General features: G+C 42.2%; 1 protein-coding gene across 5 annotated transcripts in view; it reads right to left on the bottom strand.

Moving 5' to 3' along the window:
• Positions 1-5,252: 5,252 nt before the first annotated feature.
• The window catches only part of ubxn10 (UBX domain protein 10), a 52,552-nt gene continuing 36,660 nt past the window's right edge, over positions 5,253-21,144 (bottom strand). For 2 of the 5 annotated variants that reach the window (XM_073032332.1, XM_073032331.1), the window contains exons 3-4: positions 15,564-15,727; positions 5,253-9,227 (exon numbers count right to left, since the gene is read on the bottom strand). In XM_073032332.1, the coding sequence (XP_072888433.1) occupies positions 8,430-9,212 (783 nt within the window). In that variant the 5' untranslated portion in view covers positions 9,213-9,227; positions 15,564-15,727 and the 3' untranslated portion in view covers positions 5,253-8,429. The remainder of the gene's footprint in view (positions 9,228-15,563; positions 15,728-21,144) is intronic. The other 3 variants (XM_073032333.1, XM_073032330.1, XM_073032329.1) reach the window with 2 other exon arrangements.

Here is a 21,144-nt window from a genome sequence, read left to right as displayed (position 1 = left end):
CTCTTCTATATTTTATTTCACTGGTCACTACTTTTTGAATCTGCAGTTTGCGGATGATAGGAGGATAGGTGGAGGGGCAGTTAGTTTTGAGGAAGTAGAGGCGCTACTTGGGCAGGATTCCCTAAAGGTTAATTTGTAGGATGAGTCGGTGGTGAGGAAGGAAAATGCAATGTTAGCATTCATTTCAAGAGGACTAGAATATAAAAACAAGGATGTAACTGCAATTCAGAAGAATGAGGGGTGACCTCATTAAAATCTATGAAAGGCCTTGACAGAGTGGATATGGAGGGGTTGTTTCCTGTGGTGGGAAAGACCAGAGAACACAGCCTTGGAATAGAGGGACATCCATTTAGAACAAAGATAAGGGATTTCTTTAGCCAGAGAGTGGTGAATCTGTGGAATTCATTCCCATAGGCGTCTGTGGAGGCCAAGTCATTGGGTATATTTAAGGCAGAGGTTGATAGATTCTTCATTAGTCAGGGCATGAAGGGATACAGGGAGAAGGCAGGAGATACAGGCTGAGAGGGAAGATAATCAGCCATGATGAAATGGTGGAGCAGACTCAATTGGCCAAATGGCCTAATTCTGTGGTTGTATCCTAAAGATTGCTTCATTTTATATGTACGCATTATGTCATGGTAAGGATAGATGGGTGATTATATTTCCCACTCTGGCCCCTTGCCTCTTCTCACCTGTGATCACCTTCCCCCAGGTGCCTCTCTTTCCCTTTCTCCCGTAGTCCACTCTCCTCTCCTGTCAGATTCCTTCTTCTCTAGCCTTTATCTTTCCCACCCCTTTGAATTTACTTATCACCTTTCCCCTTCCTTTCCAGTCCTGAGGAAGGGTTTCAGCCGAAATGTCGACTGTTTATTTCCATGGATACTGCCTGACCTGCTGAGTTCCTCCAGCATTTGTGTGTATTACTACTGATTTCCAGCACCTGCAGAACTTTGTATTTATGGTATGTTTTATGTGGTATGTCAATGAAAGTTCCCAGTCATTGTTTATCAAGCAGTCCTTTAGGTGTAGGTATACAGCTGAGTCTTGACCTGAGGGGTTAGCCCTCCTTTATGGGCCATCCATTGGTGAAGTTGTTTTGTCTCATCGATATACAGATCTGCGCAGTTCATTGCACCTAAAAGCCAAGGGATACTCCTTTGATGGTACTGTGCACATTTTGGAGAGGGAGGACAGGTAACTCGAAAAAAGGGTTAAAGAAGCCATCTTCGTCAAAGTGGAAAACCCATCCCTGAACAGAGGGGGTGGGGAATGACACCACCTGTCAGCTACTTACAATGCAGTCCTAACATCTCTACCCCGGCGTCTCCACAACAGTCGCACTTCCATTCATGCAAAGGTAAGATTAATGACCATCTCATTACCTCTATGACTCAAACAAATTTCAGACAGGGCTCATAGAATAAACTTTTTCTTTAACCGCGTGGGTTTCCTCCCACAGTCCAGAGTCATATGGTTAGTAGGTTAATTAGTCATGGTAAATCCTGTGATTACGCTTGTTTTAAATGTGTGTGTTGCTGACCGCAATGGTTTGTTGTGCCAGAAGGGCCTTTTCTACCAGTATCTAAATATTAAAAAGTGAACTGCAAGAATTCATTGTATCAGGGCTAGATGGTCTGCGTCCCAGAGTGCTTAAGGAAGTAGCCCAAGAAATAGTGGATGCATTAGTGATAATTTTTCAAAACTCCTTAGATTCTGGATTAGTTCCTGAGGATTGGAGGGTGGCTAATGTAACCCCACTTTTTTTTTTAAAAAAGGAGGGAGAGAGAAACCGGGGAATTATGGACTGGTTAGTCTGACATCGGTGGTGGGGAAAATGCTAGAGTCCGTTATCAAAGATGTGGTAACAGCACATTTGGAAAGAGGTGAAATCATCGGACAAAGTCAGCATGGATTTGTGAAGGGAAAATCATGTCTGACGAATCTTAGAATTTTTTGAAGATGTAAGTAGTAGAGTGGATAGGGGAGAGCCAGTGGATGTGGTATATTTAGATTTTCAAAAGGCTCTTGACAAGGTCCCACACAGGAGATTAGTGTGCAAACTTAAAGCATATGGTATTGATGTGGATAGAGAATTGGTTGGCAGACAGGAAGCAAAGAGTGGGAGTAAAAGGGACCTTTTCAGAATGGCAGGCAGTGACTAGTGGGGTACCGCAAGGCTCAGTGCTGGGACCCCAGTTGTTTACAATATATAAATGATTTAGACGAGGGAATTAAATGCAGCATCTCCAAGTTTGCGGATGACACGAAGCTGAGCGGCGGTGTTAGCTGTGAGGAGGATGCTAAGAGGATGCAGGGTGACTTGGATAGGTTAGGTGAGTGGGCAAATTCATGGCAGATGCAATTTAATGTGGATAAATGTGAGGTTATCCACTTTGGTTGCAAGAACAGGAAAATAGATTATTATCTGAACGGTGGCCGATTAGGAAAAGGGGAGATGCAACGAGACCTGGGTGTCATTGTACACCAGTCATTGAAGGTGGGCATGCAGGTACAGAAGGCGGTGAAAAAGGCAAATGGTATGTTGGCATTCATAGCAAAAGGATTTGAGTACAGGAGCAGGGAGGTTCTACTGCAGTTGTACAAGGCCTTGGTGAGACCGCACCTAGAATATTGTGTGCAGTTTTGGTCCCCTAATCTGAGGAAAGACATCCTTGCCATAGAGGGAGTACAGAGAAGGTTCACTAGATTGATTCCTGGGATGGCAGGACTTTCATATGAAGAAAGACTGGATTGACTAGGCTTATACTCACTGGAATTTAGAAGATTGAGGGGGGGGGGATCTTATTGAAATGTATAAAATTCTAAAGGGATTGGACAAGCTAGATGCAGGAAGATTGTTTCCGATGTTGGGGAAGTCCAGAACGAGGAGTCACAGTTTAAGGATAAAGGGGAAGCCTTTTAGGACTGAGATGAGGAAAAACTTCACACAGAGAGTGGTGAATCTGTGGAATTCTCTGCCACAGGAAACAGTTGAAGCCGGTTCATTGGCTATATTTAAGAGGAAGTTAGATATGGCCCTTGTGGGTAAAGGGATCAGGGGGTATGGAGAGAAAGAAGGTACAGGGTTCTGAGTTGGATGATCAGCTATGATCATACTGAATGGTGGTTCAGGCTCAAAGGGCCGAATGGCCTACTCCTGCACCTATTTTCTGTGTTTCTATTTTGCACTTGATACTGCTAGTGATTCAGTTTATTTATTCTCTTTTGAAGGTATCAATTTCACAGTATCATTGTTGAAGTTACTATGGGGTGAATTTTACTGGAGTTGGCAACTAGGATTAGTACGTTTAAACTTTCAGATGAAAGGTTTCAGCCTGAAATGTCAATTGTCTGTTCCCCTCCATAGATGCCAAATCTCTTGTGTATATCCTACATTCAATCAATTCCTCTCAAACCTCTGCTCCCTTGATGTCTGGACCTAACTGTACCTTTCCTGGAGGGGAATAAACAGTTGACATTTCGGGCTGAGACCCTTCATCAGGATCTGACGGAACAGTTCTGGCTTAAATTCATTTCCATAGATGCTGCCTGCCCTGCTGAATTCCTCCAGCATTTTATGTGTGGTGCTCTGAATTTCCAGCATCTGCAGAATCTCTTGTATTTCGGAGAGCAGAGCTAAACTCAAGATTCTGCGGATGGTGAAAATCCATCTGCTGGTGAGGCCTAATTTGGAGTATTGTGTGCAGTTTTGGTCACCTACCTACAGGAAAGATGTAAACAAGGTTCTAAGAGTACAGAGAAAATTTACAAGGATGTTGCCGGGTCTGGAGGATCTGAGTTAAAAGGGAAGATTGAATAGGTTAGGACTTTATTCCTTAAAGTATATTAAATTGAGAGCTGATTTGATAGAGGTATACAAAATTATGAGAGGTTTAGAAAGAATATATGCAAGCAGGCTTTCTTTCATTGAGATTGGGTGGGACTACAACCAGAGGTCATGGGTTAAAGGTGAAAAGTTTAGGGGGAATATAGGAGGAAACTTATTCACTCAGAAGGTTGTGGGAGCTGCCAGCACAAGTGGTGCATGTGAGCTCAATTTCAACATCTAAGCAAAGTCTGGATAGGTACAATGGTGGTTAGGTATAGAGGGCTTTGGTTCCAGTGCAGGTCGATAGGAATAGGCTGTTTAAATGGAATTGTCATGGACTAGATGGGCTGAAGGGCCTCTTTAACCTCAGACGGTTGAGGAAGTTTGGAATGGGTCCCCAAATCCTAAGAACTTTCTACAGGGGTACAATTGAGAACGTCCTAACTGGCTGCATCACTGCCTGGTATGGGAATTGTACTTCCCTCGATCGCAGGACTCTGCAGAGAGTGGTGCGGACAGCCCAGCGCATCTGTAGTTGTGAACTTCCCATGATTCAGGACCTTTACAAGGACAGGTGTGTAAAAAGGGCCCAAAGGATCAGGGGGACTTAAGTCATACCAACCACAATCTATTCCAGCTGCTACCATCCGGGAAGCAGTACTGCAGCATAAAAGCCAGGACCAATAGGCTCCGGGACAGCTTCTTCCACCAGGCCATCAGACTGATGAACTCACTCTGACTTGGTGTACTCTATATGACAATGACCGTTATATTTATTATAAATTACTATGATTGCACATTTAGATGGAGATGTAACGTAAAGATTTTTACACGTATGCGAAGGATGTAAGAAATAAAGTCATTTCAATTCAATTATGCAGTGCTTTTCTATGACTAACTGGCTAGATTGCTCAGAGCTAGTGGAGATTCAATGGGCTGAGAAAAACCTCTTTATTTAGCGATTCGGTGCAGAATAGGTCCTTCATGTCATGCCACCAGTAACACTCCTATTTAACCCCTGCCTGATCACAGGACAGTTTACAATGACCAATTAACCTACTAACAGGTACATCTTTGGACTGTGGGAGGAAACTGCAGTTCCTGGAGAAAACCTACACAGTCATGAGAAGAAATGAACAAATTTGCTTGCAGAGGATGCTGGAATTGAAACTCCGAACTCTGGAATGCTGTGAGCCGTTAAAGTGGCATTAAACCACTACGCTACTGTGGCACCCTTATTGGAGCCGTTCTGGTCACTGCATTTTAGGATTTTACCTTGCAGCATCTTGTTCTGTGCTTCTATTACTCAGCACCTTGTTGCGACATTAATGAAATACAGAACCAATGCGGATTGCTACCTCTGTGCTATTTTTCCTGTAGAAAAAATGCAGAAATGGCTTCACAAAAGTGACAATAGAGTGAATTCAGCTGAAAGACATTCAATATTTATTACAGTTTGGCTCTTTCCACTTGAAATGAATATTAAAATTCCATTTGAAAAGCAAATATCCTGTGAAGGATTTAAAAACCTGTCATGGGGTTGAACAGAAACTCCAGTGAATCAACATAATGTTCATATCAGGGTTGTTCAGTAAAATTATTTGATGTATTCTGTGCTTGGTAACCAGTAATGTAAACAGAAGACAACAGAGAAAATGTCATTGTATAAGAAGGTTGGTATTAAACAATAAGTAGATCAGAAATGTCATAACATTTTAAACAAAATATATTAAAATTTCATAAAAATCATTAAAAAATTAAAGTCACTCCTAAATGTAGATTAAAAGCATGAAATGCTCACTTTTCCACAGACAACGTCAAAGGAAACTTAAAACTAGGAACCACGACGCTCCGCACATTTAACTCTTTCCCTGTTTATCCTTTGCTTTTCCTGTAAGGAGGTTGAAATGCAGGAAAAGTTAGTCTGTCTTACAGATCAAATGGCCCCTTTCCCCTTTCATAAGGGGACAGAATCAGGCCATTGAGGTTATCGAGTCTGCTCTGCCATTCAATCATGGCTGATTTATTATCCCTCTCAACTCCATTCTCCAGCCTTCTCCCTGTAACCTTTGACACCCTGACTAATCAAGAGTGTATCAACCTCAACTTTAAATATACCCAAACACTTTGCCACCCCAGCTATCAGTGGCAATGAATTCCACTGATTCAACCTCTGCCTAAAGAAATTCCTCTTCATCTCCGTTCTAACTGGATGTCCCTCTATTCTGAAACTATGCCCTCTGGTCCTAGACTCATCCACTATATCTCGACCTTCCAACATTTGATTGTTTTCAACAAGATCACAGAGTTTTATTACACCTTGTACTTATTCCATACACAGTTTCACCGATGATGTGATCAGGCAGCACCACACTCAAGGGAAGATCTTTCGTCATTTAAATCTGGGCCAAAACCAATTTCTTTTAGAAGTTGCATGCCCAGAATTTCTGGTTTAAATTGCTGCTGCTGCTGCTAATACAACCTTCTGTTTTGTTCAAAAGAATTTGAAACATCCAGCAGGTGCATCAACAGAAGAAATTGGTTAGAATCTGTTGTGTAAGTAAAACAATGAGCTGAAATAATGCTGCAAGGGGCTTCTATCAGAGTTATGCGAGACCAATATGCAATGCACTGCATGTGCTGGGATCGTGAGTCCCAGCTCTACATTCTATTGCACGGAAGATGTTCAATAGATAGGCCAGAATGGAAAAGTCTTCAGAAAGTAACAGATAACAGTCCAGCCCATCACAGGCAAAACCCTCCCCACCACTGAGCACATCTACAAGGAATGCAGCCACAAGAAAGCTGCACCCATCATCAAGGACCCCACCGTCCAGGACACGCTCTCTTCTCACTACCACCATCAGGCAAGAGGTACAGGAGCCTCAGGTCACACATCACTAGGTTTAGGAGCAATTATTATCCTACAACTATCAGGCTCTTGAACCAGTGCAGAACTTCACTCACCTCAACTCTGAACAGATTCCACAACCTACAGATTCATTTTCAAGGACTGTACAACTCATGTACTCAGTATTATTTAATTACACAATTTGTCTTCCTCTGCACATTGCTTGTTTGTCAGACTTTATAGTTTTCATAAATTTTATTGTATTTCTTTAACTTTCTGTAAATGCCTGCAAGAAATTGATGATAAATTTGACTTTTTAGTGGGATTTCTCACCACTGGTGCTGACTCTCGGTGGGAAATGCCTTTGCAATTGGTGGGTCTACTTTGGGGACAGAAAGAATGCACGTGAGTGACAGGGACTGGGACTGGGACCACACGTCCTCACTGACCACTGGCTCCACAGCAATAAGGCTTATTTTATGCTAGGAAGACTTTGAAGATCTGGCTTTGTTATGATTCAGGTTGGGATGGCTCCTATGTCATATCCAAGTTGTGTATCTACTTACGCAAACTCTGTACGTAAAGTTGCTACAGATTACTGATGACTACAACACACTATGTATACCACCTTCTCAATTTATTCTCAGTTAATTTAGCCTCCCAGTTTCACCTGTCACCTGCAACCTCACTTCTTAGTCTGACTTGCTCCCCTTTCCTTTCCAGTCCTGGTGAAGGGTCTCGGCCTGAAACATCAACTGTTTATTCATTTCCATATATGTTACCTGGCTTGCTGAGCTCCTCCAGCATTTTGCGTGTTGCTTTGAATTACTGTAGCCTTCTTGTCAGCTTGAACCAGTCTGGCCATTCTCCACAGACCTCTCTCATTAACAAGGCATTTCGCACACAGAACTAGATGTTTTTTTTCTTTTTTGCACCATTCTCTGTAAACTCCAGAGACCGTTTAACATGAAAATCCAAAGAGATCAGCAATTTCAGAGATACTAAAACCTTGTCTGCCACGAACAATCACTCCACAGTCAAAGTCACTGTGATCACATTTCTTCCACAATCTGATGTTTAGTCTAAACAACTGAACCTCTTGACCATATCTGCATGTTTTGAGTTGTTGCCTCATCATTGGCTGACTAAATATTTGCATTAATGTACAGGTGTACCTAATAAAGTGGCCACTGAGTGCATACTAAACTTCCCTTTTATTTTCTAGATCAACTTTTGCATTTGTAAATTATCCATAAGTTCTTCAGTTTGGGATCTCTTCACTGGTCTGAAGAGAAATATAACTACTGCACACCACAACACCTAACTTGACCATGGAAAATGTAGATTACTGCCTCACTTGTCCACCTTTCCACTGTTAGTTATGCTTTAGAATGTAAGAAAATGCCATTTAAATGTCACACTCCTTCTCCACCCCCCACCTTGTTACTCTGACATCTTCCCCCTTCCTTTCCAGTCCTGATGACGAGTCTCAGCCTGAATCATTGACTGCTTATTCCTCTCCATAGATGACCTGCCGAATTCCTCCAGTATTTTGTGCACATTGCTCTGGATTTCCAGCATCTGCAGAATCTCTTGTGTTTGCCACTGAAGTTATGCTGTTTGTCCCATTGATGTGGATTTATGGTAAGAAGTATTAACAAATTTGAAAAATTTGTAGTGCTCCATAGGTTTGACATTGTCTTACAATTTTCAATAGGAAAAGTGATACACAAGTCACTAACACATGCATTAATCATCATCATCATGTAAGATACAAAGAACTGATTTATTCTGAATTCCACATTCCTCCAGTGTCTTCGACAAATCTTTGAAGCTCCTCCTAGGCACATCCATCGTTTCAACGACAAAATTCTTATAGTCACCATCACTCCTCCAATCCGCCACAGACAGGATAGTCTGTAGTGTATCTGTAGGCCTGAAGCAACGCTCAAATCTCTGGCCTGATGGGTACCTCACAGCAAGTCGCAATTTCGGCTCAGATTCTGAAGGTTCGTCCAGTGGGAAGACAAGGGAATGTGCTTTGGAAGTTGGACTTTTGGATTTAAAGTGTGATGGCTCCTTTTCCCCGTGTAAGCTTAATTTTTCTTCAATGTCAATGCTTAAGTCCACATTATGGTCTGGAGTCTTTGTTCTGATGACGCTGGTCCCAATGGAGGGAAGAACTCTGTACCGATTTAAGGATGACGATGGCCGAGAAGGTACAGGATGGAGAAGTTCTGGGACTTCCTCTTTGGTCACGCGAGTGATCCTGCTGTGTGGATATAAGACAGGGGGCGAGGATGAGGGACAGCTGCTCCGATCACTGAAGGTAGTTGGAATCGGAACAGGATAGGAACAATTCTCTGTGCCGTGAACGTACGCTGAGTTAGAGCGACTCCGACCTTTGGCAGACTTAGGCCTTGGAACATTCATGATGTTGGTGTTGGGATCTGTGATGGAGTGTACAGGCAGATCAAAGGAAGTGCTTTTGGACCCAGAGGATGGTCTGCTGGTTGGCTCCGTAGCAGTCATTTCACTCTTTCATACCTAAAGAGAATCAGAAAACTCAATTAATTCTACTCCTTCAACACCTGCAACTTTGGGGGCAGCTTAATAGCATAGCAGTTAGCGTGATACTATTACAGCACCAATGACCCAGGTTCAATTCCCACTGCTGTCTGTAAGGAGGCTGCACGTTCTGCCTGTGACTGCATGGACTTCGGGTGCTCTGGTTTCTTCCCACTTTCCAAAGATGTAGGGGTTAGTAGATTAATTGATCAGATGGGTGTAAATGGGCAGTGTGGGCTTGATTGGCTGTTACAGAGCTTCTTCTCCAAAAAGACATAGCAAATCAAACTGAGATAGTAACTTGCAGGAAGAGGAGTATATCATAGAGTCACACATCACGTAAACAGGCCCTTGGGGCCAACTGGTCTATGCTGACCACAGCATCCTCCCTGCTAGTCCCAGTTGCCAATCTTCACCCCACAGGCCTCCAAGCCTCTCCACGTAGCTATCCAACGTCTCTGATGTATTGCAACTGTACCCGCCTGGATCACTTCCTCTGGCAGGTCAATCCAGAGACCATCTGCATAAAGAAGCTACCTCTCTGTAATGTGCTTTAATTGAAGTAATTTTAAAAGGTGTGCAAAAACTTTTACATTGTTTATCATATTTTTATTTATTGCATTTTTTATTCTTATAGTGTTTTCTTTATGCTGCATCAGATCCAGAGTAACAATCATTTCATTCTCCTTTACATTAAAAAATGACAATAACCTATCTTGAAGCTTGAATTCCTATCAAAATTGCACATTGGTACACAATATTTCAAAGATGGCAGGACAGGTTAACAAGGTTAATAAACCACAGGGGATCTTAGATATTGGGCATGACCTAGAGGTTAAGTTGCACTTGTGTACAAGGCAGGTTACGCCCCAGGAGGAGGATTGAGAGACAACAGTGTTATTGGTCTGGAGCCAAGTTAAGCTGACATTGTCAGAATGCAGTAGTAGTTCCCTCCTTACTCACACACCCAAGCTCTGACCTCCACAACATCTCCCCTCCACCAACGTTTCCTCACCAAACTCAATTTAAAGCAGAAAATTCTGGAAGCTCTAGGTGGGCAAGACAGCATTTCGGGAAAGACAGACATCAGAATTGGGAACGGGGGAAAACAGATTGGTTTTAACTGGCAGGGAAGGAGGATGAGGGATGGATCAGTCCAGGAAAATAATTCTGATAACACAGTGACAGGATCACCATGGAAATAAGATGTTAAATTAGGTCGTCCAGTTGCTAGGTTACTGGAAGTCAGTCCATCTTTGATATTGGCTCAGCCTTTCTCTCTCTTTAACAGGATCTGACCAGCTCGCCATGTCTTTCAGCCCTTCATTTAACACCCTTTACATTTCTTTCTGTTTTCATTCTCTACTGTCCTCACTTCACAGTGTTAATATTTCTTTACAATGCAGAACAGTTGCTCCCATTTCTTGTCCATCTTGCTGATTAAAGCATTGAGGAAGACTGAAACGTGCAAGGTGATCATTCAGCACTGTCTACCAGCCTCTCACTCGCTACTCCTGAAGGAAAACCACTGCATTCAAAGGGTCTCTCTCCCCCTCGATGCTGTCAGAGGATGAGGATGGTACCAAAGTTGGGGGTCAGCGGTTTATGGATTGGACTGTAGTTCACTTGGACTTTCAATTCTTTTTATATTCTGTGCTTTTACTCGTTCTTTCTTGCCACTGTTCACACTATTTGTTTTTTTGCGTGGGGGGGGACTTGATGTTCTTGTCGCCATTTACGCGATTTGTTTATGTGCGTGGGGGGTGTGGTATGTATACTGCATACATACTTTGAAACTTGTGTTCTAAAGGAACACATCCCTTTGTGTTCTCACTCTAACTGTCCTACCCTTCCAGTGTTAATATTCCTTTAGAACATAGAACACTACAGCACAGTACAGGCCCTTCGGCCCACAATGTTGTGCTGACCCTTTAACCTACTCGAAGATCAATCTAACCCTTTCCTCCCACAGAACCCTCCATTTTTCTGTCATCCATGCACCTATCTTAGTCTCTTAAACATCCCTAATGTATCTGCCTCTACCCCCAGGGTGTTGCACGTACTCACCGCTCTCTGTAAAAAAACTATTTCTGACGCCTCCCCATACTTACTTCCAATCATCTTAAAATTACTCCCTCTCATATTAGCCACTTCTGTCATAGCCAAAGACACTGGGTGATTGCACTATCTATGCCTCATATCTTGTACACCTCTATCAAGCTATTGCTTCACTCCTTCTTTGCCCCAAAGAGAAAAGCCCAAGCTCTCTCAACCTTTCCTCATAAGACACACTCTCTCATCTAGGCAACATCCTGGTAAATATCTCCCTGTAAAGTTTCTACATCCTTCCCATAATGAGACAACCAGAGCTGATCACAAGTGTGGTCAAACCTTATAGCCAGCAGCAGGAATTGAACCCCAGTTGGTGCTGTAAAGAGTTATGCTAACTGCTACACTACCTCTGCTACATGTCAGATACAGTACATTTGCTACACATATTAAGAATGCAATCAATTGAGCTGTTCCACTGCAAAATGTTCCTGTGGTGTTAAACAATGATGGATAGTGTCACCCCTGCTGTAAAATAAACGTTTCAAAAGAACATCCCAGCACTGCTTGTGGGGGAGGCGAGATGAAGGATTACACCCAAAATGTTTCTGCAGATGGCTTCTAATTGGCATTTGTTAAATATTTTTGATGTGCTGTTGAAGCGTTAGAGCAAATTAGCTCCAACAAAACAAAATCTTGGCCCTGCACCAATCTTTGTGAGCTGAACCATGGATGCAGATTACAGGCGAAGCAGATCTGATAAGGCAGCAGTCAGCATATACGTGCAAGTCTTAAGAGCAATAATTTAACATAAAAGGACAAAAAGCACTTGAGAGTAAAGAATAGAGAATACACCTGAAGAATGAGTCACAGAAAAGTACAGCACAGAAATAGGCTATTTAGCCCATCTAGTCCATGTCAAACCATTTAAACTGCCTACTCCCGTCCACCTGTACTGGAACCAAAGCCTTCCATACCCCTACCATCCATGTACCTATCTAAACTTCTCTTAAACATTGAAATCCAGCTCACATTCCACACTCTCACCACCCTGACCGAACAAGTTTCCCCTCACGTTTCCCTTAAACTTTTCACCCTTAACCAATAACCTCTAGTTGTAGTCCCTCCCAACCTCAGTGAAAAAGCCTGAATTTACCCTATCTATAGCCCTCATAATTTTGTATTCCTCTATCAAGTCTCACCTCAATCCTCTACGTTCCAAGGAATAAAGTCCTAACCTATTCAATCTTTCCTTATAATTCAGGTCCGCCAGACCTGGCAATATCCTTGTAAATTTCATCTGTACTCTTACAACCTTTTTTTACATCTTTCCTGTAAATAAGTGACCAAAACTACACACAATAGTCCAAATTGGGCCTCACCAATGTCTTATACAACCTCAACATAACATCCCATCTCCTGTACTCAATACTTTGATTTATGAAAGGCAATGTGGTAAAAGTTTTCTTTATGACCTTATTTACTTAATGAATTATGCACCTGTATTCCTGGTGGCCCTGTTGGTGAGGAATGAGATTCAGTCCTTTGCAAGGGGGGACATAGGGTCAGGAGAAGTAGAGTCTGTGTGGATAGAACTGAGGAACAGTAAGGGCAAAAGGACCCTAATGAGTGTTGTCTACAGGCCACCAAACAGTAGCATGGATATTGGGTGCAAGTTGAATAGGGAGTTAACATTGGCATGTGGCAAAGGTTATGTCGCAGTAGTTATGGGGGATTTCAACATGCAGGTGAACTGGGAGAATCAGGTTGGTGCTGGACCCCAGGATAGGGAGTTTGTAGAGTGCCTACGGGATGCATTCTTGGAACAGCTTGTACCAGAGCCGACCAGGGACAAGGCTATTCTGGATTTAGTGTTATGTAATGAACAGGATTTGATAAGCGATCTTGAAGTAAAGGAGCCATTAGGAGGTAGTGACCATAATATGATAAGTTTTTATCTGTAATTTGAGAAGGATAAGGGCAGCTCAGATGTGTCGGTGTTGCAGTTGAACAGGGGAAACTATGGAGCCATGAGGGAGGAGCTGGCCAAAGTTGACTGGACGGATATCCTAGCAGAAAAGACAGTGGAACAGCAATGGCAGGTATTCTTGGGAATAATGCACAAGGTGCAAAATCAGTTCATCCCCTGGAGAAGGAAGGATTCAAAGGGGGGAAAGGGGCTACAGTGGTTGACAAAGGAAGTCAGAGATTGCATAGCATTAAAAAAAAGGAAATATGACAGAGCTAAGGTGAGTGGGAGGACAGATGATTGGGAAGTTTTTAAGGAACAACAGAACTTAACTAAAAAGGCAATACGGGGAGAAAAAATGAGGTACGAACGCAAGCTAGCCAGGAATATAAAGGAGGATAGCAAAAGCTTTTTTAGGTATGTGAAGAGAAAGAAGATAGTTAGGAACAATGTTGGGCCCTTGAAGAATGAATTGGGTGAAATTGTTATGGGAAACAGAGAAATGGCAGAAGAATTTAATAAGTACTTTAGATCTGTCTTCACTAAGGAAGACACAAGCAATCTCCCAGATGTATGGATGGGCCAAGGACATAGGGTAACAGAGGAAATGAAACAGATTGACATTAGGAGGGAAACGGTGATGAGTAGACTGATGGGACTGAAGGCTGACAAATCCCCAGGTCCAGATGGTCTGCATCCTAGGGTACTAAAGGAGGTGGCCCTGGAAATTGCGGATGCATTGGTAATCATTTTCCAATGTTCCTTAGATTCAGAATCAGTTCCTGAGGATTGGAGAATGGCTAATGTTATCCCACTTTTTAAGAAAGGAGGGAGGGAGAAAACAATCGTCCTGTCAGCCTGACATCGGTGGTGGGGAAGATGCAAGAGTCCATTATTAAAGATGAAATAGTGGCATATCTAGATAGCAGTGATAGGATTGGGCCGAGCCAGCATGGATTTACCAAGGGTAAATCATGCTTGAATAATCTGTTGGAGTTTTTTGAGGATGTAACCAGGAAGTTAGACGGGGGAGATCCAGTGGATGTAGTGTACCTCAATTTTCAGAAGGCATTTGATAAAGTCCCACATAGGAGATTGGTGGATAAAATCAAAGCTCATGGCATTGGCGGGAAGACATTGACATGGATAGAAAACTGGTTGGCAGATAGAAAGCAAAGGGTAGCGGTGAATGGGTGTTTCTCGGAATGGCAGGTGGTGACTAGTGGGGTGCCACAGGGCTCGGTATTGAGACCACAGCTGTTTACGATTTACGTCAACGATTTAGATGAAGGCATTGAGAATAACATCAGCAAATTGCTGATGATACTAAGCTGGGTGGCAGTGTGACATGTGATGAGGATGTTAGGCAAATTCAGGGTGACTTGGATAGGCTGGGTGAGTGGGCAGGTACTTGGCAGATGACGTTTAATGTGAATAAGTGTGAGGTTATCCACTTTGGGAGTAAGAACAGGAAGGCAGATTATTATCTGAAAGGTGTAGAGTTAGGTAAGGGAGAAATACAAAGAGAGCTAGGAGTCCTTGTTCATCAGTCACTGAAGGTGAATGAGCAAGTGCAGCAGGCAGTGGAGAAGGCTAATGGAATGTTGGCCTTTATTACAAAGGGAATTGAGTACAAGAGCAAGGAAATCCTCTTGCATTTGTACAGAGCCCTGGTGAGACCACACCTGGAATATTGTGTACAGTTTTGCTCTCCAGGGTTAAGGAAGGACATTCTGGCTGTAGAGGAAGTGCCACGTAGATTCACGAGGTTAATTCCTGGGATGTCTGGACTGTCTTACGCAGAGAGGTTAGAGAGACTGGGCTTGTACACGCTGGAATTAGGGGGATTGAGAGGGGATCTGATTGAAACATATAAGATTATTAAGGGATTGGATAAGATGCAGGAAATATGTTCCAGATGCTGGGAGAGTCCAGTACCAGAGGGCATGGTTTGAGAATAAGGGGTAGGTCATTTAGGACAGAGTTAAGGAAAAACTTCTTCTCCCAGAGAGTTGTGGGGGTCTGGAATTAACTGCTTCGGAAGGTAGTGGAGGCCAATTCTCTGGATGCTTTCAAGAAGGAGCTAGATAGGTATCTTATGGATAGGGGAATCAAGGGATATGGGGACAAGGCAGGAACCGGGTATTGATAGTAGATGATCAGCCATGATCTCAAAATGGCAGTGCAGGCTCGAAGGGCCAAATGGTCTACTTCTGTACCTATTGTCTATTGTATTCCCAGATCCCTTTGATCTACATCACTCCTCATTTCCCCACCATTCACTATGTAAGACCTACCCTGATTGGCCCAACCGAAGTGCAACTCCTCACATTTGTCTTCATTAAATTCCATCTGCCATTTTTCAGCCCATTTTTCCAGCTGGTCCAGATCCCACTGCAAGCTCTGATGGTCTTCCTCGCTGTCCACTCCACCCCAAATCTTGGTGTCATCTGCAAATTTACTGATATAGTTAAATACATTAGCATCCAGATCATTGATATAGATGACAAATGACAATGGATCCAGCACCAATTCCTGCAGCACTCCACTAGTCACAGGCCTCCAGTCAGAGGAGAAACCACCTACTACCACAAAGCAAGTATCTAATCCAATTTACCACTTCACCTTGAATGCTGAGTACCTGAAGCTCCATCTTTCTGGCCAACCTCCCATGCATAACCTTGTCAAACACCTTGCTAAATTCCATGTATACAACATCCACTGCCTTGCCTCCATCAACTTTCCTGGTAACTTCCTCGAAAAACTTTATAAGATTAGTTAGAAACAACCTAGCACCCATGAAGCCATGCTGACTATCCCTAATCCGTCTATTTCTATCCAAATACTCATGTATCCAGTCCCTTAGATTACTTTGCAATAACTTTCCCACAACTGATGTCAGGCTTCCCGGCCTTTTCATTGCCTGTTTATTTTTGGGTCCTTTCTTAAACAGTGAAATAACATTGGCTATTCTCCAATCATCTGGATGACTTGCTAGGGATGATTTAAATATCACTGCTAGGGTCCTGGCAGTTTCTACACTTGCCTCCCACAAGGTCTGAGCGAACACCTTGTTAAGCCCTGGGGACTTATCCACCCTAATTTGCAGGAAGACAGCAAGCACCTCCTCCTCTGTAATCTGCACAGGGTCCATGAAGTTGAAGCCACTTTGCCTCACTTCTATAGAATCTGCGACTCTCCTAAGTACAGATGCAAAAAATTAATTTGAGATCTCCCCACGTCTTTTGGCTCCATGGATGGATTTCCATCTTGATCTTCCAGAGGACCAATTTTGTCCTTGCAATCCTTTCAATCTTAACATATCTGTAGAATCCCTGAGGATAGTGTGGAGGGCTGTCAGAGGTTACAGCGGGACATTGATAGGATGCAAAACAGAGCTGAGAAGTGACAGATGGAATTCAACCCAGGTAAGTGTGAGGTGGTTCATTTTGGTAGATCAAATATGATGGCAGAATATAGTATTAATGGTAAGACTCTTGACAGTATGAAGGATCAGAAGGATCTTGGGGTCCAAGTCCATAGGACACTCAAAGCTGCTCTGCAGGTTGACTCTGTGATTAAGAAGGCATATGGCGCATTGGCCTTCATCAATTCTGGGATTGAGTTTAAGAGCTGAGAGGTAATGTTACAGCTGTATAGGACCCTGGTCAGACCCCACTTGGAGTACTGTGCTCAGTTCTGGTCACCTCACTCCAGGAAGGATGTGGAAACTATAGAAAGGGTGCAGAGGAGATTTACAAGGATGTTGCCTGGATTGGGGAGCATGCCCTATGAGAAAAGGTTGAGTGAACTCAGCCTCTTCTCCTTGGAGCAGCGGAGGATGAGGTGACCTGATAGAGGTGTATAAGATAATGACAGACATTGATTGTGTTGCTAGTCAGAGGCTTTTTCCCAGAGCTGAAATGGCTAACGTGAGAGGGCACAATTTTAAGGTGCTTGGAAGTAGGTACAGAGGAGATGTCAGGGTTAACTTTTTACACAGAGAGTGATGAGTGCATGGAATGGACTGCCGGTGATGGTGGTGGAGGTGGATACGATAGGGTCTTTTAAGAGACTCCTGGATAGGTACATGGAGCTTAGAAAAATGGAGGGCTATGAGTAACGCTAGGTAATTTCTAAAGTAAGTACATGTTTGGCACAGCATTGTGGGCCACACGACCTGTATTGTGCTGTAATTTTTCTGTGTTTCTATGATTCTCCATCACCTTGTCTGTTAGGGCAACCTCATACCTTCTTTTAGCCTTCCTGATTTCTTATACCCCATAAGCATCTTATTTGCTCCTACCTGCACATACCTGCTATGCAGCTTCTTTTCTTCTTAACCAGGGCCTCATTATCTCTTAAACAGTACCGTAGATTCCCTGCACCTATTATCTTTGCCATTTATTCAGACAGGCACATACAAATGTTGTACTCTCAGAATTTCACTTTTGAATTCCTCCCACTTATCAAGTACACCTTTGCCAGAAAACAGCCTGTCCCAATCCACACTTTCCAGATCCTTTTTTTAAAAATTATTATTAGTTTTTCTATACATTTTACAAATTAAAAACCCCAAATCCCAATGAGGAACATTAATACAGTGCAAAATTAAGCATACAATGACAATATGCTACAAAGGAAGAGAATTTGACAAAAAAGCACCTAAATTGAAGACAAGTAAACTTAGTATCCTCCCCAAGCCCCACAACACAAAAAAAAACAACTCCAGACCAACCACAACACAATATAGAGAGTATAAATCAGGACAATCAAACTCCCAGACTGTGAATACACTTAGCAACAGAGGATAATAATGCCTACTACCAGAAAAAAAAAGGGAGCTGAAAGCAAGGGACCGAAAAGAAAAAAAAACCCTAGTCAAGAGGAAGGTTATGAAAGTACTCGATAAAAGGTCCCCAAACCTTATGGAACTTTAGATCCGAATTAAGAACTGAATAATGAATTTTTTCGAGGTCCAAGCAGGCCATAATGTCGTTAAGCCGTTGCGCATGAGTGGGCGGGGCAACATCTCTCCATCTAAGGAGGATCAAGCGTCTAGCCAGGAGAGAGGCAAAGGATAATATTTGGCATTTGGTCGGACTCAGACGTAAATCTGTCTCGCCCCAGAAACCGAACAAAGCAATTAAGGGGTTTGGTTCTAGGTGCTGATTCAGAATACACGATAACGTAGTGAAGACATCTTTCCAAAATTTCTCCAAGCTAGGACAGAACCAGTACATATGGATGAGAGAGGCCACGCCCCCTCTTGCATTTATCACAGAGCGGACTAATGTTAGGGTAGAATCGAGATAGTTTAGATTTAGACATATGGGCTCTATGAACAATCTTAAACTGTAAAAGGCAATGGCGAGCACAAAGAGAGGTTGAGTTAACCGATTTGAGAATCGAGTCCCAGCTCTCATTGGATAAGGAGGTATTTAAATCCTGCTCCCAGGCCATTTTAATTTTATCCACAGGGGCCCGTCATAAGACTGCTAATTCATCTCGAATAATTGATATTAAACCTTTACCTAGTGGATTAATGGAAAGAAATAAGTCCATAGCATTTTTCGCAGGCATTTCAGGAAAGTTAGGAATTAAAGGAGCAATTAAGTGTCTAATTTGGAGATATCTAAAAAAATGAGCATTGGGCAGATTGAACTTAACAGAGAGCTGCTGAAAAGAAGCGAAGCGATTATCAATGAAAAGATCTTCAAAATGTCTAATGCCCTTCCTATACCAAACATGGAATGCTGAATCGTACGTAGTAGGTAAAAAAAGGTGATTATGTGCGACAGGGCTGGAAACGGAAAAACCATGGAAACCATAGCATTTCCTAAACTGAGCCCATATACACAAAGTGTGTCTAACAAGAGGATTAGCTATTAATCTGGACAGACTACTAGGGAGTGCAGAGCCAAGAAGTGCAGAGATAGATAATTCTTTAGTGGAGCTCAACTCCATTGCCACCCAATTAGGGCACTCGGGTTGGCCGTGGAAGAAAGACCAAAAGGTAGCACAACGTATATTAGCTGCCCAATAATATAAACGAAAGTTAGGTAAAGCCATGCCACCCTCTTTTTTAGATTTTTGGAGATGGATTTTATTAATTCTAGAGCGCTTATGCTTCCACAGATATGACAAAATAATAGAGTCTAAGGAATCAAAAAAAGATTTAGGAATAAAAATTGGGATAGATTGAAATATGTATAAAAATTTGGGGAGAACATACATTTCAACAACATTAATATGACCTACCAAAGACATAGATAGAGGTGACCATTGTACCAGACTCCATTTTATAGTATATGAAAGATTGGCAAAGTTTTCATGAAAGAGATCTTTAAACTTCCTTGTGACTGTAATTCCAAGATAAGTAAATTGATTATGGACTACTTTAAAAGGGAGATCACGAAATGTTAGTTCTTGTGCTTCTTTATTAATTGGAAAAAGTTCACTCTTATGTAAGTTAAGTTTATAGCCAGAGATCTGGCTAAACTGGTCAAGAAGTGAAAACATTAGAGGTAAGGATGTAGACGGATTTGAGAGAAAGAGTAATAAGTCATCAGCATAAAGAGAAACTTTATGCTCAACACCCCCTCTCCAAATCCCGGTCAATTCAGGACAATTTCGAAATGCTATCGCCAAAGGTTCTATAGCCAAATCAAAGAGAAAAGGACTTAAGGGGCATCCCTGACGGGTGCCACGTTTGAGATTAAATACTTGGGATTTCTGAAAATTAGTTAAAACAGAAGCAGTAGGACACAGGTACAGCAATTTGATCCAAGAGATGAAACTTTAACCGAGGTCAAATTTTTCTAAGACTGCAAAAAGGTAGTTCAACTCTATACGATCAAATGCTTTCTCCGCATCGAGGGAAATAACACATTCAGGAATCCCAGTTGGAGGTGAGTATAAGATATTGAATAAACGCCGAATGTTAAAAAAAGGGAGATTGTTTTTAATAAAACCTGATTGGTCATCAGAGATAATGGAGGGAATAACGGTTTCTAATCTATGAGCCAAAACTTTAGCTAAGATCTTTACATCAACATTGAGCAAAGAAATCGGCCTATACGAGGAACACTCTGTTGGGTCTTTGCCCTTTTTTAATAGAAGAATAATAGATGCCTCATTGAAAGAGGGTCAGATCCTTTCTGATATCATCAAAATTGGCCTTTCTCCAATTTAGAATCTCAACCCATGGACCTAGCATATTTACTTGAAACTAATGGCATTATGATCACTGGATGCAAAGTGTTTCCCTACACAAACTTCTGTCACCTGCCCTGTCTAATAGTAGATTTAGTATTACACAGTCTCTCGTCAGGACTTCTATGAATATTAAGTATTACAAGGTGAGGACCAGGTAACCATACAGTTCCTATCAATAAGCAAATGAAGGAATTATAAAATTTACTATTTTGAAGAAGAAATACACTGAGCAGCCACTTTATTAGGTAGTGTACCTCCTAGACCTAATAAAGTGACCATTGAGTGTATGTTCATGGTCTTCTACTGCTGTAGTCTATCTACTTCAACATTCGATGTGTTGTACATTCAGAGAAGCTCTTCTGCACACCACTGTTGTAACGTGTGGTTATTTGAGTTACTGTCACCTTCCTGTCAGCTTGAACCAGTCTGGTCATTCTCCTCTGAGCTCTCTCATTGACAAGATGTTTTCAACCACAGAACTGCCACTCACTTGATTTTTTTTTTTGTTTTTTTGCACCATTATCTGTAAACTTCAGAGACTGTTGAGCCTAAAAATCCAAGGAGATCAGCATTTTCTGAGATACTCAAACCACCCCATCTGGCACCAACAATCATTCCACAGTCCAAGTCACTAAATCACATTTCTCCCCCATTCTGATG

This window comes from Hemitrygon akajei, chromosome 29, assembly GCF_048418815.1.
Source record: "Hemitrygon akajei chromosome 29, sHemAka1.3, whole genome shotgun sequence".
NCBI classification, from domain to species: Eukaryota; Metazoa; Chordata; class Chondrichthyes; order Myliobatiformes; family Dasyatidae; genus Hemitrygon; species Hemitrygon akajei.
This window is presented reverse-complemented; position numbering and strand designations above follow the sequence as displayed.